Source organism: Melospiza georgiana, chromosome 8, assembly GCF_028018845.1.
Source record: "Melospiza georgiana isolate bMelGeo1 chromosome 8, bMelGeo1.pri, whole genome shotgun sequence".
Lineage (NCBI taxonomy): Eukaryota > Metazoa > Chordata > Aves > Passeriformes > Passerellidae > Melospiza > Melospiza georgiana.
The window spans coordinates 10,081,010-10,103,226 of record NC_080437.1 but is presented as its reverse complement, the minus strand read 5'-3'; the positions used below and the strand labels follow the sequence as shown (position 1 = coordinate 10,103,226).

Below are 22,217 nucleotides of genomic sequence, written 5' to 3'. Positions count from 1 at the left end.
ATCACTGCAGCTCATAGCTTCCTACTTTGTATGTACCACCTTCTGCTTATGCCAGGGAAGGGATTTAGGAAGAGTTCCCAACAAATACAATGGATGGTGTTATCATTTTTTTACAATAAATGAAAGTGTTTTTTCCAGGCAACATTGAATAATTCTACATTTTACTGTGCATGTAATAGGTAAGAATTTCTTTTCCATTTCCTAAGTATATATTATCTAAATATATACAATTTCTGTTGGTGACATTTGCTTTCTGCTTTCATTGTTCAGCTGTTTCTGCATTTTAATGCTGAAATGCAGTGTTGAAGATTTCTAAGGCAACTCTTCTAAGATATCTTTAAAACATAGGCTTAATAATGCACTCAAAAGTTGTCTTTCCTAAGTCAGTCTTCCAATTTTCCATTGGCTTATTTTTGACCAGTCTTTATAATTTGGATTGAGTTGGGGTTTTTTTTTGGTGATTTTTATTTCTTTTCGCCTTTCAAAAAATATATGGAAGAACTAAAATATATATAAGAGGGAGAAGGGGGACTAGAGATATCAGATTGCTTCTATATGAAGAGACAGGCCACAATTTTTCGGCTGAGTAAGCCGACAAAAGGAGGAAGTGTGTCTAGGTGCTTAGGAAATAAAGAGATTAAAAGATGAAATGGGAGGAATTATTCATTTTTTCTTGTAATGAAAACCTAGATGATACTTAATAAAGTGAACTGGTAGGCAGCTTACAACTATATTTTCAGAGACTGCCTGCTTATATTTTGAAATTCATTGCCACAAAATGTGTGGAACAGAGAAGTTTAAATGGACTCAGAAGACCTTAGGAAAATGAATGCCTGATGGGTCCACTGAGGAAATAGTCTTTATATTGCATTAAGGAGATATTTCTCACACTTTGAATTTCATAAGAGGGAATACTGACTTTTTTCTTTAAATGTATAAATGGCTGGATAACAATCACCATAGCAACAGAAAGAATATCAGGTTAAGGCAGTAAAAAAGGGATTTAATGAATGTAATGTGTGTGGTTTTTTCCTCCTCAGATATGTTTGTGGTAATTCTTTGCCATATTTCTGTATCCGCATTTCTCTGAGGGCATTGCCCATTTTAGCCCTAATTCTGTGTACAAATGCTCTGCTGTTCATTGTTGAAAAACCACCTGCCCTGCAGTGACCACGAGCCATTTAGAGTGTGGAAATAAATCTTGTAATGTTTTAAGGTAGGCTGATCTTCAAATGAGGTCTGACCACTGGGTCATTCCCAGAGAGCTGCTGCCTTTCCCTCAGCAGAGATTCTGCTGCTTGTCTGTGGCCCTCCATGGGCCCAAATTGTTTCTCTCCCTCCTCTGAGAAGTTGGGACCACACATAAATCATGTCTTGTTTTCTAATTTGATCAGCTTTGACCTTTCTAGAAGCTTTTCTCAAGACCTGGAAAACAACAACGCATCAGGTGCAATATTAAATAAGCTCTGTAGTAATTACATAAACCTACTAAATTATTGAATCCTCCTAAACAAATGATGTAGGGAACTCTAATAAAGCTTCCTGGAGATCAGTGTTTATTTTTAAAGCTGCAGCAAGGAATCTGAAAGGGCAGCCTTTAAGCATTACACATAGTACAAGCTGCATTTCTTACCTGCTTTTATTTCTTACCTTTGACTACTTTGCTGAAATTACCACATCCTTTCTAGTGATGGAGTTTTGCTGGTATGTGGCAGTTTGTGGAGCTGGGAGAAAGTATTTATTACTGTAATCGTTCTTATATACCTTGTGTGCACTGTCTGTCAGCGTGCAAAATTGCTAAGAAGTTCTCATTGTCCAGTATTTTTTTTAAAAGCTAAAAATTCTCCTGAATGTTGATTTGAAGCAGGGAAAAAATGAAGCAGGGCAATAGGCTGTAAACAAAAGATTTGTAAACAGTAACATGGAAAAGTATTTTTCATGTTCACCACAGTTTCTATAAGAACACTGCAAAGATTAGCTAAATGTATTGTTATGTTCCTTGTGAATACTTAGCAACTGGTACATCATTTATATAAACTATAATATCTGTGGATCTGGTGTTTGTATATTCTTGGCTAATTGGTTTTGTGAGCAAGCTGATTTTATTTGCCTTACAAAACCTGTTCTATGTATGTAACAAAGCCCAAGGGATAAATATATTTTTGAAAGCTGTCTCAATATAGCTTGTTGTTAATTAAAACCATTAAATGCCTATCATTACAGAGAAGAAAATTCATGTTTTGCTTAATACTATGTACAGCTCTTCTGTTTCTTGGAGAGGCAATTATCCATTACCAAACACCAAGTTATGATTTTTTTACTCAGTGGCTTTTGCTGTAGAGGAAAAAAATACCTGCAAATCATTTAAGCCATTTTGTGTCACATTCTGTGAGTAGTGAGAATAAAGATGAAATCATATTGTAAAAATCAAAAATAAGGGGGAGTTTGGTAAAAATGGAACTTTCAAATTTATTACAATAATTTTCTGTGTTCCATAGACGTGGATGTAGATTCCAGTGCCAATAACCAGATCTGGTCAAAATTCACTTAAACTCTTTAGCAGGGAAGCTTTGGCACTTAAGGTTTTTACTGATGTCAAGACAGAGTGGAGCTTTTTAATTGTAATTTTTAAGTATCAAAATTTCATCTAAGACTTTGACCTCTTTGTAGTTGTTTTCCATTTATGAATCCACACTCTTTTGAACTAAAATGCAAAGTGGCTTTTTCTTTAGAACATTGTCCTTGTTATATCAAGGCCAACAAAATATCATGTGGTAATTAGATAATGCCAATACTTATTTTTTAAATAAGTTCCTACAAAAAATTACTCTTGATGTTGTGGAGCTTTTCATAAGTGTCTGGAGTTTGAGAGAGGAGCAGTTTTCCATATAGGATCGAGAACAGGCTTGATAGGTGATACCAGAGAGTGGACTGAACTTTGCTTTCATTCTGAGATGACTCAGTGCCTTTAACCAGAATCAGAAAGTGATTCATGGTGGCCAGGCTTTTTCAGAAGATGAAAATCACAGCTGGCGAAATAACATGATGGTCTGTACCTTAAGGGCCAGGCTGTAAAAAGTTCTGTTGTTAGAGCTGCAGAAATATGGGTGGGTTTCTTAAATGTGAGACATCAAAAACATTCAGCTCAGACAGTAGCCAAGAAACACAGTAAAGAATGGCAAAAAAAGAGCAGGTTTGATATAGCCCATTGTAGCATGCTTGTTAATTCCTACATGCAGAGCTCTCGTGTAGAAGGACTGAAAAACAGGTCCTGACAACTGTCCAGCTGTGCAAGCCTCCCTTGATTTCCCTTCCCAGTAAAATTCTTAGAACGGCACAACAGGACATTATTTGGCATTACTTCACTCCATAGAGCAGGACAAGAATCTATAGGAAATCAGCATGAGTTTGTATTTATTGTTAGATCCAACTTTTCCATGATGAGGGTTTTTTGTTTACAAACAGTCTGCTGAGGTCACTATTGCATAAATAACAAGGATAGTTCTGCTCTCAAAAGCTAGTAATTTGCTACCAAAAAGCATTTCATAGCTTTGAAAACAATCTGTTCTCTGTGTGAAATGGATTTGTTTCCACTTTACCTCCACATAATGAGTAGTGGTAAAGGGAATTGGTTCAGTTTTGTCCACAAGCAGCTATTCCTGAGCTACCTGATGTTCAGCAATTGGCTGTAGCATTCAGAGTATCATTGGAGTCCAGGACATGTTGGATTTCGCTGGACAATGACTTTGTCTTTTAAACTGCAGGAAAAGGAAGAGGGGCTTGTTTGCCTTTCAAATAGGTAACCCAGTGGCAATGTGTTTTCAGACAGTAACTTGTGACAGCTGTTGGGGATTTTATACCTGGATGGGTCTCGCTTTTATGATTACTTATCAGTTTTAATTTTATGCTTAAAGACCTGGTTGTTCATATCAAAGGATAATTTACAATGCCCCTGGGTAGTGCCTGATTCAGCAGTATCTTGGGTCCTCACAGTTTGTTTGACCTTTAAAAGAGTTGTGGTGCTGTACACACACCTTTTGCTATGGCAATGCTGCCATCTGATTCAACAACAGAGAAAAACAATGAAAAACCAGTGTTTCTACACTATGGCACATTGTTTGTATCTTAAAGCCTTGAAAAGTGGCAAAACTGCAGGAGGACAGGAGTGGAAGTTTCTTGCCTGCTTTTCAAGAGAGGAGACTGTGAGAGTCTCATAGAAAATACCTCAAATTTATTTTCAACACCTTTGCCACATTTTGATTTTATGTCAGGGAAATTAAATACAAAAATTTTGGGATGGAGTGAGTGCTTCCCTGCACTTCATAAAGAAGCCATCAGAGGATAAGATTCTTGTTCATATTGTTTTCATCACTCTCATGATTGCTTCATTTAGTACTACATCTTTCTCAGTGCCTGTGTTGCTGCACTAATAACATCAGCATGTTGCAGTCACTGCTCCTTCAAAGACTAGTATTAATTGAAGCAATTTATTCTAGCAGAGCTGAAGATGGCCTATTTATACTTTATATAATGAATTACAGGAGACATTTATCTTGTTATGTTGTTTTAGCTCCTTTTTCTGCCAAGTATAGATTTGCTGCCCCAGACAAGCATTGCCCAGGCTCAGCACAGTAGAACACAGGTGTTTTTCTGTGTCGTGTAGGAGGTCAGAGATGTTCACCAGCTATCACAATATGGAAAGAGGAGAAACCCTGATTTGGTATCAATGCTGCTTCATTACCTGCTAGCAAAATAATATCTCAATCTGATACATAATGGAGCAGTATCTTATTTCAGATAATTCTCATAATTGATGCCCTTCAACATAATATTAAATGTGATGCATGTGCAATATAAAGTATATGGTGCTGATCTATTCCCAAGAAGTCTGACACTGTGTTAATAAAACCTTTAGGGTTAAAAAACCCCATTCCTTCAAATCTGCATGAAACTCCTCAGTCACAGTTCTGTAGAAAGTAGTAGAATACCTTGTCTTCCTTAGCGTTAGTAGTATAAGACCTCATGTGTCTAATCTTCATTTATGTTGTAGAGCTCTATTATATGTAAAGTAGTTGGCTTTTAATAGTATGGTCGTTACATTTAATTGAATTGAGCTTTGGCTGGTGAAAAATGTAAGGGAAAACATTTCATCTCATGTCAAAATATTTGATATTCTCTGCAATGAAGGACCATAAAAAAAATGGAGCAAGATACTGCTGAGTTATGATAGGTAGGGTTGAAATTGTTAGCTGCAGTTAATGGCAGAATTTGAAGAGCAGGACCTGAATAAATACACAGGCCTCTAGAGAGTAAGAATATTGATGCTGAAATACCTCTACCAAAGCCTCTGCTGGTAGTCCTCTGTCCTAAACTAGCCTTACAGTTTTGGGTTAACTGATGTCATTTTTCCCCTCTAGGTTTTCCCTACCTATTCCTATTAGGTAGGAATTACTGTAAATGGCATGGAGAGAGAGACTCCATATCCATATGCTATCTAGTTACTCTCTAGATAATAGCAGTTAAGTACTGCCATTGAACTTATAAGGCAAAAATACACTTCTGATACTAATTTGCACTTTGTTTCAATGCAATGTAATTTTTAGCATTTTGCATTGGTTTTGAGCTGTTTGAATTAATTTGAAATTTTTATTCCATTTTGTGTAAATTCTGCGCTTGTTACTATGCAGCTTCTTGCCAAAGTACATTTTGTTGGCACAATTGGAGATTTGTTTTCTTAAATTCTAAATCAGAGTTTTGTGGGACTATCCACATGGTGGTATCTCTGTTAATGCTGCTTTTCTCTGTTAATTGTGACCCCATTCCCTCACATATTTGAAGGGCATTGTGCTGCTCCAAGGGCAGACTTCATGTGGTATCTCAGTCCTAGACATTTGCCATTTGTCTCGCTGGCTGCTCAGGCAAGCAGTGGTGTATATCTGTTCCCTCAAATATGTCAGTTCAGGTCAATTGCTCTTTCCTACTCAAATCCCTCCTTCAGTGTTCTTGAACTTTCTCTATTTTCTATTCTAGGTCTATGCTCAATTAACTTTATATAAGTGTGGCTCTCGGGACTCGGTGGCGTTACGTAGGCTTGCCGAGTAAACGGTTGTAGGCTGGAACCTCAAATTGCTCCTCTGCACTGTTGACAGAATTTCTCCCTGGCTGAGTTCTAGGAATGGCTTTGTTTCAGCACTAGGGTATGGTGTTTTCTTTTGGAGATGAAAGTAGCTGAGGTTTTCAAGTATTCTGAATGATGACATTCTTTAAAAAAACTACACCAGTATATTTTAACTTCATGGATAGTATGTTCCTATACCAGCCTTAAAGATAGCAATCAATCCACTCACTTGGGAAATGGCAAACTGAGGGGATCACAGGTTAAACCTTGCACTTTGGGACTTTAAGGAAATTGTTCCATGCAGGAAAAAAAACATCTTAATCACCTTTGGCTGGGATCCAGAATTATGTGAAACAAGTGTTTGGATTTGGGATCTCTGGTGAATTCAAAAACCACCAGAGGGTTCTTTGATTTCCTTTATCTATGTACCTCATGTCCTGGATGTGCCAAACCCTTCCCATGAAAAATTGTTTTGCTTAGAAATAGTAAAAAAAACCCTGGCCTTTTATCTATCTCTCATTTAACAGTCTTCACTGAGAATGAATAAATGTTTCTAGGAAACAATTTATATTTCATGTGAAAGGGTCTCTGTAGATTACAATATGTTTGCAGCAGTCATTCTGTTGCCTTACATCTAGTTTTGTTTCTAATTTTCCCTTTTCATGGTTATCATTATCTTCAATATTCACAGTTGCATCTTTCATCCTTTTTGTATGAACTGAATCCTCCATCACAGTAGCAGTTGTCTTGTTCTCCCTTGATATTCTTCCAGCATGCCTAGCTCTTGTTCAGACAGATGCTACCCACAGTGTTAAGACCATGCATTCTTCTCAGCCGCGTTGGGGCTGCTCTGTCCAGCCCGTGCCATGAGATGTGGGGTCCAGGACCACAGTGGTGCTTGTGCAGCAGTACTGTTTCACAAGCTCATCATCATTTGCATCTCATTGTCACCCTGCACAACTTCTTCATTGATTTCTGTCTTTGTTTCTTCAGTTGAAATATGACTATTTCCCACTTTTCTGTTCCATAAATGTTCACTTCTACTTATGCAAGATGTGCATTATTGTTTCATGTTGGAGTTCTTACCACTCCTATTTATTTTTCTCACTGTTTGATATAGTTTGATATATTTTCAGCACTCCCCAGTTTTGAGATATCTTTGCATCTTAAGCATTTTAAAATTAGTAATTTCCTATTTCCTGTTCCAAAACAGTAAAAAAAGCTATTAGTCAAGAAGATCTTAATATTGACTTGCTGTGAGCTATTCAGAACTTTTCTTCTCATCTTGATACATCATTCTCCATTGTTCCATAGAAGCTAATCTGTAAATCATTTGGTATTATCATTTTTCAGGAGACAAATATCCCTAGGTGAGGGTTCATGAGACCTTGTATGAAATAAACCTAAAATTCAGATGCAAGCATACTGTCCTCTTCATTTCAGCTACCTATTAATTCTACAGTACTATTGAAAAAGCAGTCAAGTTTCTCCATAATGACTTGGTAATTTTTAGGTCTTGCTGCCTCATGCTCATCTTCCTGTGATTCTCTAGAGAAATTTTATTATCATCCATATAGCACCATAAATTTGCAAAAAAATTGCACAAAAATTGGAATACATTGAATTCTTCTCCCTGAAGGTGTTGCATTCTTAAAGACTCATTAAAGCATCAAAAGAAACATCTGTGTCCTTTGCTGTCCTGGACACAAGACCAGGTTCCCCTTGTAGAAGCAGCAGTGGCAAAGCCACCCCAGGGGAGGCAGCCTTTTCCTCTGCCCTTTTTCCTAACTTTATGCAGTTTTCTATGGTCTCCCTGCCCCTCTCTGACCTTTTATCAAGTAGATGCAGCCCCTGAATGGCAAACTGAGCCTCTTGAGCATTGAGCAGGATGACACAAAATTTTCACCCAAAGACTGGGAGTTTGTGTACCGTTTGAGACAGGCTTCTCAATCCTCTGCTTTGTAATGTTAACGTGTTTGAAGTTCTCTGTGGCTGTGGATGCACAGGTATTCCAGTCACACTGCAAATGTTTGGAAGCAAGATATGTTTTTAATACAAAAAAATGCAAAATATCAGACTAGAATGTCTGGATGTAGGTGGTATTTCACTGGTATTTCACTGCAAGCAGGGATGAGTTGTGCTGGATCACAGAATGATCTTAAATCAGTTCATCTGGTGATCTTACCCAGTATTTTATCCCTATATTGATGATAAGCTTATGTTTTAGAGTAGAAATGTTACAATACTCCTGATATGTAGTTCAGTATTTGGATTTGCTTGCAAGTAAAAGATTTGATACCTTTTCTTTTTCTGAATCGTCTTTTATTATGGATTACACAAATACGAAAGCTTCTAACTACTACTACTACTACTAATTCAAACTATGAGTCCTACTACTACCTTGTTGTGAATGGCAGAAAATTCTGTAGATACTGCTATACTTAATTTGAAAAGGAATTGTGGACTTAAATGTTTTAAATTAAATTTAAATTTGTTTCAGGATTGAAGTGAAACTCCTTTTATTCCTTAGAATTGTAACAGAGAAGTCACCAATTTACTCCATTTATTTAATGGCCCACTGCCTTATTTCATATTTGTCTCCTGTAAATATTAATTTTCTTGTTTATGTGTTGTTACCAGATTCACTTAAAATCTGCTTTTAGCTGTATTGCTAGGCTTGCAAAGGGAATGAGGCACCAATGTGTAAAATACACATACACGGTAGAAGGACATCTTACTTGACATAAACTCTATTGACTTCAAGGTTAAGAAACAAGTTGTCATTGAAGTGAAATCTGAGTCTAACTTTAATCTAAAAGCATTTTTAGATTGTGAGTGCCATAGATTAATTTATTTAACTCCATGGATAGAACAGCTTTTGTGTTCACAGAAGGTATGCTCTGGTTGATATGAGGTGTCGGTCTTGTGGTGTGAAAACTGCCTGCCTTGCACTCTTTTCACTTTCCTGTTTCTTAGAAGTTTTTTGGATTTCAAGTAAGTGGTCCCCAAATTTACTTTCTTTGAATTGTGTAACCTTAGCTCCAACAAAGTTACCCAAAGTTTTTGGGTTTTGGTAGAACAGAAGATGTATACTCTGGATAAACTGTAACCATTTCAAACATTAATATGCATCTGCTGAGAATCATCTTTTTTATTTCTTATGTGAATCATGTTTGGTCTTCCTAAGGAAAACAATTTTTCATGGGAAGGGTTTGGCACATCCAGGATATGGGGTACACAGATAAAGGAAATCAAAGAACCCTCGGATGTTGTCATACTTAAAATTATGTTAGATAGCAGTGACATGCATTATTTGGACATTATTATTATTGTAAACTAAAATAGTGTAGATAATCACATTCAGTACTGTGATAGACACACCGAACACTTTATTTGCTAATGTCTGTTTTCAACTGTATTTACTAGGAGTTTGGGATAATTTGCATCTCCATTTGGTTGGGCCTGTGACTGACATTTGTTTTGCTTGTGTTTTGAGTAAGTGTCTTTGTTTCATCCTGCGTTTCTTGTGGAGGGTGAAAACAATGTAAAAATTGTTTTTTTCTCTCTCCAAACCCTTTCTCGCAGTTCTAGTTGAAAATGCAGTAAATATTGACTAAAATTGGAAGCATGTTTTGAGTCAGAATTTTCCAACAAATTACCTTTTTGTCTGAATTCTACATTTGTTTCCTCTGGATAGCTTTTACTGTATGGTTTAGCTTCTGCTGTATGGCTAGAACTAGAGGATTCCAGCAAAAGGGCTGTTTCAGAAGGAAAAGCTAGGAAGCTTTAAGTTGAAAATCTTTCATAAAGTAGCTGATTTCAAAGCTTGAACTCACATAACCAGGTAACTTGAGAATCAAAAAATCTCACCCAGACTGCCATTAAATACATGTTTCAGAGACCATTGATTTTTTTTTTTTAACACATCCTGCAAGTGCTGATTCTGCAAGCAGTTGTTTCTCATAATCAGATATAAAAGCTCTTTATCTGCTATCAGCTGATGGCTGTGGTATAACCTTTGGCTCCAGACTTCTGGTAGGAAATTTGTACATATTTCTACAAACAATGAAACTCTAATGGCCTTAACAGGAGTACTCATGGTTTGTAACCATGCTGGAAATTAGCTTCTCAGGCACTGATCTTGACAGGTCAGCTGTCACAAATTGATATACATATCTGTAAATACATCACTCCTATAAACAACATTCTGTCTGCAAGAAGTGGAAGATAAAATTGGCACAGTTCTTAACAAATGAAGTGTTCCAAAGCACAAGGATACACAGGGAAAATCCCTTCTGGAAATGATTTTCCATATGTTCCATTTATGATTTTTATCTCTGTAGTTTGCTTTTAAGAGGCTGAAAAGTTTGTACTCTGGAGTACTGTTCTGAAACAAAATATGCTCTTTCTCCTTGCACTTACCCCTGCTGCATAGGATAAGGATCTTTGTCTTCTTCTTTTGAAAAAAAAAAAAAAAAAAAAAAAAAAAACAAAACCCATGGGTTTACATTGTCATATCTCCAGTATTTTTTGGAACACTTTGAGGTAGTGCAGAATATGAAAGAGAGTATTTGAGAAGTCTAGGGCCCTTTTATGAAATCAGATTTTGAAAGGTGCATATGTGGGAGAAAAAATTGATGTGTCAGTCCACCAGTGCTGAAGTTATAGCTTGAATGTGTTACATTTCCCATATTTAATGAATATTAAATCATCACCTGTAGATTTTTCAAGACGTTTTGTCAAAAATCTTGATCATATGCCAAGGACAAACAAAGAAGGTTCAAACAGTAAGCTTTCTTTACAGATTTGAGACACAATAGATGCTATACACACCTACACTCATCTTTGAAATCTGTTGAACTATGTTGATTTATGTCAAGGCAAAGAGATGTCCATTTGGTTTGGCAGTAGCAAGGGCTGAGGAACATCTGGAAATATTTCAGAGCAAGCATCTAAATTCAAATTCAAAAGATACCATGGCTACAGTTATTTATCTGCCTGTGTTGCTGTAGACACTTGATGTGCAGACACTCCTCTGTCACTCCAAACTGCCATCACAGGAGGAGAGTGTTCAATCTGAGATGTTTTAGTTTCCAGGAGTGTCATTAGAAAGCTGAAAATTATTCATACATTCTCCTCCACCTTCCAGGTCATCTGGATAAAAGGAGGTTTACCTTAAGTCTTTCCTCTCCTGCATCTCAGCTTTCCTGATACAGCGACTGGAATAATTTTCATCAGTTGTGATAGCTGCTGAATATTCACTGAATGTCTTGTTCTTTTCTAGTTCCCTGTTTATCAGTTTAATGCAACAAACCAGAAATAAAACTACACAGATCTCTTCCATCACATTTTATTTGTTGATTTGATTTGTGAGGCTTTAGGATAAAACTGAAGTCATAGAAATAAATCATGTAAGACATCTAGCCATAGGCATTTTCAGCGAAATAAGTTCTTTCCAAGAAGATTTTGACTTGTTACATGAAAATTAGCTTCTGGCAGGAGGAATCCATATTTCACAGATCTTGGACTGTGTTTAATTTCTACAGGGCATGCCTTCAGCTAACAACACTGCTTCCAAATATGTGAGCATAGTATTGGTGTTTAAGAGTACAGCTAGAAAAAAAAAAGAAAACAGTATCTACTTGATACTATTTATGTCTCTTTTGAACAAAATGACACTGTGGATTCTGTTTGAAGGCAAAAGGAGTCTGACTGCTGCTGCTGCTCAGGAGCATATTTAGTTTGAATAATCCAAAGGTCACTAAAAATTGACTTTTCTATTGAATCTGTTCTATTGAATTGGACTGTATTTCTCTTCAGAAAATGCATTAAAATTAATTTTTAAAATGATACATTTAATTGAAAAATAAAATATTTAGATGTAATGTTCCAGGGCCATATCCTGAAAACATGCATGTGGTTCATCTCGTAGATATGAGATACTTGTTCACCAGGAGCCTGGGAGCTCCAGAGGCTGTAATGTTTTAGAGATCAGGTAGAAGTAGGACCAGAACAGAGAACACAGGACTTGAGACAGGAGCTGAAGAAAATGTGAGTTCAGACAGTTTGACACCGTAGAACCTGTGTCAAGAATTTGTGACTGTAGGTGAGCTAAAACACTATGGAAAAAAAGGTTGGTCTTTGATAAACATAGGATATTAGAAAATAGGGATCTGAGCAGAGAGGGAAATCTGGGACAGTGCAACCACAGGTAATCCTGAGGACCCTCAGACAATATAAACTTACTGAGGAGAAATGTAATGTCAGAGTGAACTAAGTGAAATGATATGATAAATACTACAGATAATAGAGCATTTATATTGCACCCATCAATGAACATACATTCAGGCAAGGCACGTGTTGCTGTCTGTCCTCTGAATCACACTCATTCTGATTGAGAAAGGCACACACCTCTCAGCCTCCCCCTATCAGTTGAGGATTTGGTCAAGCTGCTGCTGAACAGTTTGTAAATGCTGAAGGATGCCTGCCTGGCAGTGCCTCAGACTCTTGGTGCTTTCTGTTCCAGCTGGCGACGTGGGACTCTGAGAAAGGCCTGAACGGCAGCCTCCAAGAGCGGCGGCTGGGCAACGACCTGCAGGGAGTGACGCTCAAAGTGGTGACTGTCTTGGTATGATCCTTTCTGAGCTCAGCAAACAAAATGCTCAAAATAAAAAGGATCTGACTGAATATTTTGGGCACTTCCCGCAGTGTTTTCCTCTATCATTTTCAGTTCTGTATTTCTGGACGATCTGTTATATAACAAGGAAAGATGATGGCCCTTTATTATTTTATGTGAAGCTGTGCACTGTCAGTGATACAGAGCATTTGTTTGTTTGCTTATGCTGTTTTTCTGCATTGTAATTCCTGCCAGGCATAGAACCAGCATAGGGCCTGAGTGCACAGTGGTACATTCCAGATACCATCCTTGAGCTTGGATAAGCAGTTTTTCAGCATTTCATGGATTTTAAGATCAGATGGGCCAATTATGATAATCTAATCTTGGCTCTTGTACGCTGCAGGCTGTAAAATTTAATCAAGTGTTTCCTGCATCAAGCTCATAAATTCCCATTGAGATAAACTATATCTTTTAGAAAGGTGTCATCTTTCCAAAAATATCATTATGCTTTTGGGACTACTGTCTGTTAAACTCTGGAGTAGTAGAGAGCTCCTGTCGGCCAAGTGCTACATTAGGGGCAAATTAGGGCTTGAATGCGTTCCTGGCTAAGATATTGTAGTCTACAGATTGCAGGATATGATGGCTTTTTTTGTTGTTTTCAATTCGCTTTTTCTGAAATGTGGTAGAAATAGGCAGTACCTCAGAGTACATATGTACATGAAGGCACTCCTGTAGCCCCCAATTTGCTTTCCTCAATTTATGCTGTAGTTGGTGTGAGAGGTGAGCAGATCCCTTCTGTGACAGTGCCGGGCTACCAAGGCAGCCAACTGCAGTGGCTGTGCCAACAAATTCCCTGGGATCTGCAGGAGAGCAGGACACCAGCAGAAACCGTACTACAAAATGCTGCATTTCCTTGGTCCCAAAACAGACTTCTTAAATTAAAACACTCCAGAAACCAGTACCCATGAAGGTTATTCTTTGAGTTCTCAAAATGTTAAATTTTCACAAAATTGCAGCGGTTTTAGTTTGTGTTTTATTATGTGCCCTGGATAAAAGATGAGGCCTTGTATATAAAAGATGGCTTTCTGAATCTGGGGTTGAATTTATTCTGGAGTCTCTGCTTCTTCTCATGAGCTATGGAGAAACCAAGGCTATGGAAAGGACTCAAGTGCTGAGGCAGTGGTGTCTGGTTGGGAATCTTCACAGTATCCCAATTTTTGCTTCAGAAAGTTATGGGTGTCTCAAAATCTGTGCAAAGTTGTCCAGAATTAACTCAGATAACACCCTTTCATTCAGAGAAGTAAACTAAAAATCTTGTTTCAAGTGTCAGTTAAGATGCTGTTTTGTTCTCAGGAAGAACCTTTTGTGATGGTGGCAGAGAACATCCTTGGGCAGCCAAAACGATATAAAGGATTTTCCATCGATGTCCTGGATGCACTGGCCAAGAATCTGGGATTCAAGTATGAGATATATCAAGCTCCTGATGGCAAGTATGGACACCAGCTCCAAAACAGCTCCTGGAATGGCATGATTGGAGAACTCATTAACAAGGTACACAGAGAAGAAGCTGCATTTAAAAAAATTGCAGGAGAATGAATTAGGATGAAGGCAGCAGTGCAGAATGCTTCTGAGCTATGGATGGTTTGAGTGTGACATAAACTACAATTTAAGACTTTGTATGCAAGATAGGAACCAGAGAGTCTCTTTTTTATTTGCTTCCAGCTCCTCTCAACATAAATTGTATTGGTGTAAATCTGTGTTTACATTGCTATAAGAATAGAGGTCATGTTGGTGTGTGTGAGGGAATGGCTATAGAAAATAGAGGAAAAAGTAAGGTATTCTCCTTAAAATATTAACTACTAGTGTTTTATTTTTTGTCATTTTGTCTTTGAAAGTTGTTTGTAGATGGGACTTTCTGTCATTTTGTGATGATATGTTTAATAAAGACCAATGAGTAATGACAGTGAGTTTGACTCCCAAACAGGAAAAGTAGCCCCAGGATAGGGGATCAGAATTTAAACTGGTCTCAAGAGTATTCAGTCATTTAAAACTGACAGGACCAAATTTCTTAATTATAGTATTGCAAATCTAGGAGTAAGTTAATTGAAATATATTTAAGTAAATGGGTAGAGTTTGTAGGTTGGAATCTCCCAGAGAATGAAAGGAGTGTATTTTGTTCATGTTCTTGCAACCTCGTGTGGGACAAGCATTAATCAAGAAGAAGAATCAAAGGAATTAATATTCCATGTTGCTGCTTTTTGTAGAAAAGGTTACTCTTCAGTGGAGCTTACTACTGAAAGTGAAAGCTTTCTCATTATCTTGTAAATAGGTGGCTCAGTATCTGTAAGGAGATGTTTAGGAAGAAATAGAAGCAATTAAAGCTATTGCAAACATGTGTGTGATAATGGGATGTTCTTGGTTGGTGCTAGGGAGCATAAAGAATTTTGAACTTATTTTGCATTGACATAAACTGTTTGAATTTAATGGATTTAAAAACAAGGTAAGAACTCCTGTAAAATTTCTTTGGAAATTGCTTTCTTTGAAGCAATAAAATATCTATTATGCTATTTTTAAATGGTATTTCTGCTACCATTTGTTCCAGAGACTCCAAAGGGTTTCAAAGCAAACCTCCCTCGTCTAATATTTGCTTTACATTCCCGACACAATTAGAGATAGAAAACTGAATGTATATTCTGTTGGTTTTTTTTTTTTTTTTGAACAGTCCTCTTTTTATTAAGACAGAAAATATTGAAAATCTAATTGAAGCTCTTCAGAAGCTTTGGGAATCTTATTTATTAACTCCTATCTTACCCTTCATCAAGTGTGCATACTCTTTAAGGATTACCTGCATGCAAATCCAGCTTGTTTTAAATATTGAAGCCAAAGCAGTTTCAGGAACAAAGTTGCCTTTGTGCATTTTTCCTGTTATGAGCTTTTTCCATCACTTTATTCATTTTAAAAAACAAACAAAATCTTCTCCCCAGTTGTCCTATGAAATCTCTTCATGAATATGGAAAGTTGGCAATTCTGCAGGGAGAAAAACAAACATTAGCTCTTCCTACCCTGCTAACAAATACGCAAGCTAAATAAATGGTGTTTCTTTCTTCATTGCTTACATTGCTGTGGGTTAGTATGGTTTGGAGTCTTAGGCCTTCTTTTGGAAAAAAATGAGGGATAAAGGTTAAATAAGCTACCCTTCCTCCAGAGAGGAGTCAGGATCATGCTTCTCATTCAAGAGAACCTTGACGGGTTATGTTTCATTACTCTTCTTTGGGCCAGTGCAATTAACTAATGTTTAAATGGTGAAAGTGGTTCTGTTTTTATTTTTAGAGAATTTATATGAGTGCATCTAAATGTTTTAAGTTATAGAAGGAGGAGCATGGAGCCACTTGGCTCTCAGAAAGCTTCTCCTTAAGGCTCCTGCCAACCAAACTCCAGGTGGCAGGGAGCGATGTGACGTGCTGCGTTTGTCTTGCAGAGAGCAGACCTGGCCATCTCGGCCATCACCATAACGCCCGAGCGGGAGAGCGTGGTGGACTTCAGCAAGCGCTACATGGACTATTCCGTGGGCATCTTAATCAAGAAGCCCGAGGAGAAGATCAACATCTTCTCCCTCTTCGCTCCCTTCGACTTCGCGGTGTGGGCCTGCATTGCGGCGGCCATCCCCATCGTGGGCGTGCTGATCTTCGTGCTGAACCGCATCCAGGTGGTGCGGGCGCAGGGCGCGGCGCAGCCCAGCCCCTCCGTGTCCTCCACCCTGCACAGCGCCATCTGGGTCGTGTACGGAGCCTTCGTGCAGCAAGGTACTCACCAGCAGCCACGGGCAGCTCCGCCCTGCCCACAGTAAGGTCAACAGAATGGGCAGGTATTATGTTTTATCAGCCCAGATGAGCAAAAGAGGGAAAGGTAGACAAGTTTGGGGCTTTATGTCTTTTTTTGTGCCTTTTCTGTCTCTCAGTAAGTCCAGAAAAACCACTAACAGGGTTTTCCTCTTTGGGAAAATTGTTACACTGGAAGTAAACTACAGAGCTGCTTGGTGCAGAATTGCAACACTTCTTCATCCCTGAAACTAGCACCTTTTTAATTGTTTAATGTATAAATAGAAATGTGTCAGCTTGTGCAACCTACTGTATCTACTGGAGCAGTGAAGTGCATTTTGATGAAAAAAGGGCATTTTGATGAAAAAATGTATGACTTAAAAATACTTTTTATTTTGACTTTGAAATACATTTTGTATGACTTAGAAATACATTTTTGTTCAAAAACATATGTTTTTGAACTCACGTGAGATAGTTCGTCTCTTGTTCATTGAACTGAGTGTGTAACTAACTTTACACTCAGGAATGTCTAGGCATAGCCCAAATCCTACTGAATTCAGTAGGACTGCTGCCATTAAAAAAGTCATTTCGTAACTAATTGTTTACAAAATCTGCCCACACAGTTTTTATGCCATATCTGGAATGTTAGTTGGATTCTTGGAAGGCAGGTGTTATTGAATGCTGAAATATGGGTAAAGTTAACTTTTTTCCTACATTTTTTTCATTGTGGTTGCAAGCTTCTAAAGCTTCAGCTGGAAAATCCATCCTATTGCTATGAAACTTGGTCCCTCACCTCATTAAGGTGACAGCCTTGATGGGTTTAAGTGCAGTAAAATACAATCAGCACAAACATATGCTGAAGTAAGTAGAACCAGCTCTATGGTGAGGTTTAGTCTCCAATGATACTCAAGCATAACTGTGCTTGAAGACTGCTAGAAAGAAATCTTAGGATTTGAAATCTTGTAAAGGGTAACAAGTAATGACACTAATGCTTCAGTCTTTGCAGATTTAAATACAGCAAAGATAGCACACAAACCATTAGGAAGTTCTGTGGGGGTTTTGTTCCATTTCTGAAAGGGTAATTGAAAACAGAATATTACTGTAATCTGAACACTGTAATGATTTAATTCCTGCATATAAGTTGTGCTTCACCATTCAACTTTATTTAGAACATTTTTCATGTTCTTTAGATTTGATCCTCAATAATTCTCAAGGGAAATATTTTGAAAGATGATTTTCTAGAACACTCGGGCAAGAGGTAGACTGGAAAAAATACTTGTGAATTATCAGCCGTAACAGAAGCAGTGCTTTTCCCACAACGAAAGGCAGACTGGAGGGGAAGCAGAGAGGAACTCAAGAAAGTTCAACATACATGGGCACACAGAGGGTGATTGCAAATGGAAGCTGCTGAGAGACCCTCATTTCTCTGTTTATTTGTAGGGGGTGAGTCCACTGTCAATTCTGTGGCGATGCGCATTGTCATGGGAAGCTGGTGGCTCTTCACCCTTATTGTGTGCTCTTCCTACACAGCAAATTTAGCAGCATTTCTCACAGTATCAAGGATGGATAATCCCATAAGGTAAGAGCCTCTTCTTAACATGAAGCTGGAAACCTGGATTTCACAGGAAGGTATTATCCATTTCAGTGCTCATTCTTGCAAGAAGGAGATAACTCTCTAATAAAATACTCTGCTTATTTGCAGTGGCTGTTTTTCTCTCCTCTCCCCCTCTTCACCTTCACTCCAACAGCCCTCAAGCAGTTCTGATGGAGGGGACAATGGCACTTTAGTTCTGTATTTTTCCAGAAGAGAGGTCTCTCATGTCCTGCTGGTTGTTTGGTTGCAATTTGTGTGTGTGTGTAACTTGGAGTTTTTTTCTGCAAATTTAAAGGTCAAAGCTTTTCAATTTTTTTCTCACAAAATGTGGACAGAATTTCCACCCTCACGCTGGTGTGAAGTACTGGGAGGGCCATTAAAATTTCACACTCAGTGCCGACAAGGTTAGAGCCTTATATCTCATGTTTGATGCGGTAGTGATGGAGTGGAGCAGTAGCAGTGCAGCACAGGCTCTTCTAGAAAGTGCTGAGCCAAGGATTTCAGGTGTTAGAGGGTGGGACAGTTAAGTTGCTACTCTTATTTGGGATTGCATTGGGAAGACAGACACTGAATGTTTGTGTTCTCTTCCTGAAACAGAAGAATTGTCAGTGAGGTGAGACTGGCACTTGTGGTTTCTGCACAGAAGAACATAGGTCCGTTTCTTCTTAATATGAGTTCAACAGAATTTCCAATTTTTAGCTTGACAATGTTCATTTGCAGATAATGTAATGCTTTGTGTGAATATATCATCATCATCATCATCATCATCATCATCATTATACCAGGCCAAAATCATAATAGGCTTAGGTTTAAATTCACTTTCTGTTAGTTTGGCCATAATAAATGGATCTTAACAGTAACACAAATAAGTACTCCAAGTAATTTCTGGAAATACCGTGAGAAACTATGTAGAATAAAACTATCCATGTATGATGACTGGATGTACTGGAAAGAAGATTAAGCTCAGTGAATAAATTGCTCTTGAAAAGCAAGACACAAATAGGTATCCAGTGAGCTTGCCTAATGATACTCTTAAAAATGTCTGAAGGTTCTATTTCTTTCACTGCAGAAGAAATTTTCTGTTTGGTCTAATCAGTACTTTCCAAAACTCAGCAAAGTTCAGAGGAGGACAAAAGTTGCCGTGTAATTACATGAGGAATCTCTGCAAAAAAAGAGGTTTAAGAGCAGAACTATGGATTTTTAGAGGAGGCCTTTGAGTATGAGCTGTTACAACATTTACAAGGGATTTTAAATCCCCTTCTTATTAAAATGAAAGGACATTGCTAAGAACCTTGAGGAGATAAGTTTTTTGGGTAAAGGACCTGCTCAGAATTGTTTCACAAGTATTGAACTCAGGCACCCTTCTACTGCTAGAGATGGCAGCTGGAGAATAGTAATTAAATGCCTTTCTGTACTGAATGGTAGCTGCCAGGTGCCTTGTATCACATCCCCTAATACAAGTTGAGGATGTAGAAGTAAGAAAACATCAGCAGTGTATTTCAGGTGCCAGAACGTAAATGCCAAAAGAAATTGAAGTTTCCAGAAGCTTCGCTGCCGGTGTTCCACCTACTTGGCTGTAGGGGCAGGGATCTCTAGTGGGTGTTGTCAGCCCCAATGTGGATACTTCATGATGTTAAAAGTGGTCCTGGATGCTGTGGTTTAGGTTCCCAAATCATTCCTGAAGTGCCTTGGCCAAGGAGGTGGGGTAAAGAAATAGTTTTTCTGGAAACTTCTGTTGAACCTTCATCCATCTCTGAGCTATGATTTTCATATCCCCACTCTTTAGGCAAAACAGCTTATAAAATAATTTGTCAGATTTAGAACAAGTTTTTTTTTTCTGAGAAAGTAAATTACTGCCTTTCATGAATTAATCGTGGCCTTGGGCCTCAGCTCCCCATTCTAGCTGGCTTCGCATCATATGATGTGCAGTGAATGTTTTTGCCTAACTCTGCCACTCAGCTTGCCTGCATTCTGTCTTTCATGAACCCAGAAAGGAATACTTATGTGAAATCAATTTTTCCCATCCAAAGAGCCACAATGAGCTAGAGCTGAATATTTGCTCACCAGCTGAGAACTACCAAATCTATCTGTGTACACTTCCATTGTTAAGAGAAAACAGTCCCCATCCTTTCAGTAAATGTCTGCTGTTATCTCTCCCTCCATAGAGAAGTCCTCTGGTGTTCAGTGCCGCTGCCTCCAAATTGTCAGCAGGAGAGAAATAAGTATTATGATGCTGCAGTAGCTGCAGCATAGTTAAGATTTTCATTACAAGACTGATTTTTCTTCCCAAGCCCTCTCTAAAATGCCTAATGGAAATTGTTTCAGTATCAAATTTGGCATGTGTGGTCTGTGACTAGTGAAATAGAAGTATGTTTGATTGAATAACTAGGTGTCAATCAACCCAGTGATCACTGCCTCCACAATTTCACTGCAAAACAAGTGTGTCATAGAAATCATAAACAATATTTATTAGAGGGGGCTTGGTAAGACGTTCACTGAAGCGAAGTTGAACTGTTGGAAGGCAGACTTTTAGAATTATCGTGTCAGATGAAAGCCTGCTGATAAGGGACTACTGTTTTTTGGTTTTTATATCTGGCATCGTGAAGTCTCACAAGGCTATTCCACCCTGCTGTGAGTTTCAGAGGCTTCCTGTGGCTCACAGAAAGGTGAAATATCCAGTGTAGGAGGAATGGCAGAAAGCAGCTTTGATCTGCCACCTGTATTTGTTTCCTGACAGTTACTTTGTAAATCCCAAACAGGATTTTTTTGTCCAGGTGTCTAGATCCCAAGTAAGAGACGTGCTTAACTTGGAAAGAAAAACTATTCTTCTCCTTGGGTTTTCTCAGAATGTCAAGGGCTTCATCTCAAGTGTGCTAACAAGAAGCACTGCCTTTCTGGTCTGGCATGACAGCACATGCTTCCTTGCTCCTCATGTGTCCTGTGTGCCCATCATTCATCCTGGTGTCATGTGGTGGTGGGGCGGGTCCAAACATGGGGTTTGAGACCCACATGACAACCTCTATCCCCTCAGGAGCTCAAAGCTGACAAGAAATTTGGTGTACCTCCCTTGGCTGCTCTCAATTTTTCAGTTGCTAGTGGTTGGTGCTTCTGCTCCCCATTGCTCTTTTAATGCTGCTTCTCAATCCCTTTGTCTAAATTGCCTCCTGCACTTCTCATCTTCTTTGTGTCCCACCTCCCGGCCAGGGAACAAAGGCAATGTCACGGTTATCTCGGGATTTCTGTGTGTATGGACATCCATAGGCAGGGCAGTGACACATCAAGCAGATTTCCTGACCCCTTAGGGGCAGAGGAGAGAGATGTTATCTAGTTCAATATGAAAAAGGGAAGGCAACTACTGATCACAACTATTTTGGTGCTCAGGTTAGGAAAATCTGATCCACCTTCTAACTTTATAAATAATCAATTCTCAATTTTTGTTTTTAATAAGAAATCTAGGCAATGTTTAGAACCTGTGCTAATCCTTGACAAACTTGTTTAAGTTTAAACCCAAATGATTTGCATTTACTATTCTAATATTTGCCTGCAGTACTGTGTGCAGCTGAGGAATCTTCTAATGGGTCAGTCTACCAAGTAAGGCAGAATTATTACATGCGAGTTTGTTCTTTCTTTTGTCTTATTACATTTTCAAACAGCTCTTGGATCTGCTGTCTGACCTTCCATTTGTAATTATGAGTTTAATTAGCAGTGACTTACATTCCAGCTTCATTTCTTGTTAACAAGCAGACTACATGCAGTTCAATAGCTGCACAGATATTCTGAAATTCAGGTTTAGGAGAGCTTGTCTGACAAGAGGCTAAGAATCATGCAAAAAAAAATAGGACATGAAAAAGGTACTCTATTTTCAAATGCAAAAGAGTTTAAATTTTTTATCAAATTGATCTTTAAATTTGTACATGCTATGGATGCCTTGAGAGGCATCCATACTATATGCATTCATGAACTACATACAAATGCATAATTTATCTGCTTTAAGATCTCAGCTGCTGTTTCATGATTTCAGATTTACTTTTTTGTATTTTAATTCCCCTATTTCTTGTGTTTTCATGACAG

General features: G+C 38.2%; 1 protein-coding gene across 1 annotated transcript in view; it reads left to right on the top strand.

The window, feature by feature from the left end:
• Positions 1-22,217, top strand: part of GRID1 (glutamate ionotropic receptor delta type subunit 1) — a 481,700-nt gene that overhangs the window by 415,962 nt on the left and 43,521 nt on the right. Inside the window, exons 9-12 of the mRNA XM_058029149.1 lie at positions 12,645-12,746; positions 14,088-14,285; positions 16,213-16,537; positions 17,993-18,131. Of these exons, the coding sequence (XP_057885132.1) occupies positions 12,645-12,746; positions 14,088-14,285; positions 16,213-16,537; positions 17,993-18,131 (764 nt within the window). The remainder of the gene's footprint in view (positions 1-12,644; positions 12,747-14,087; positions 14,286-16,212; positions 16,538-17,992; positions 18,132-22,217) is intronic.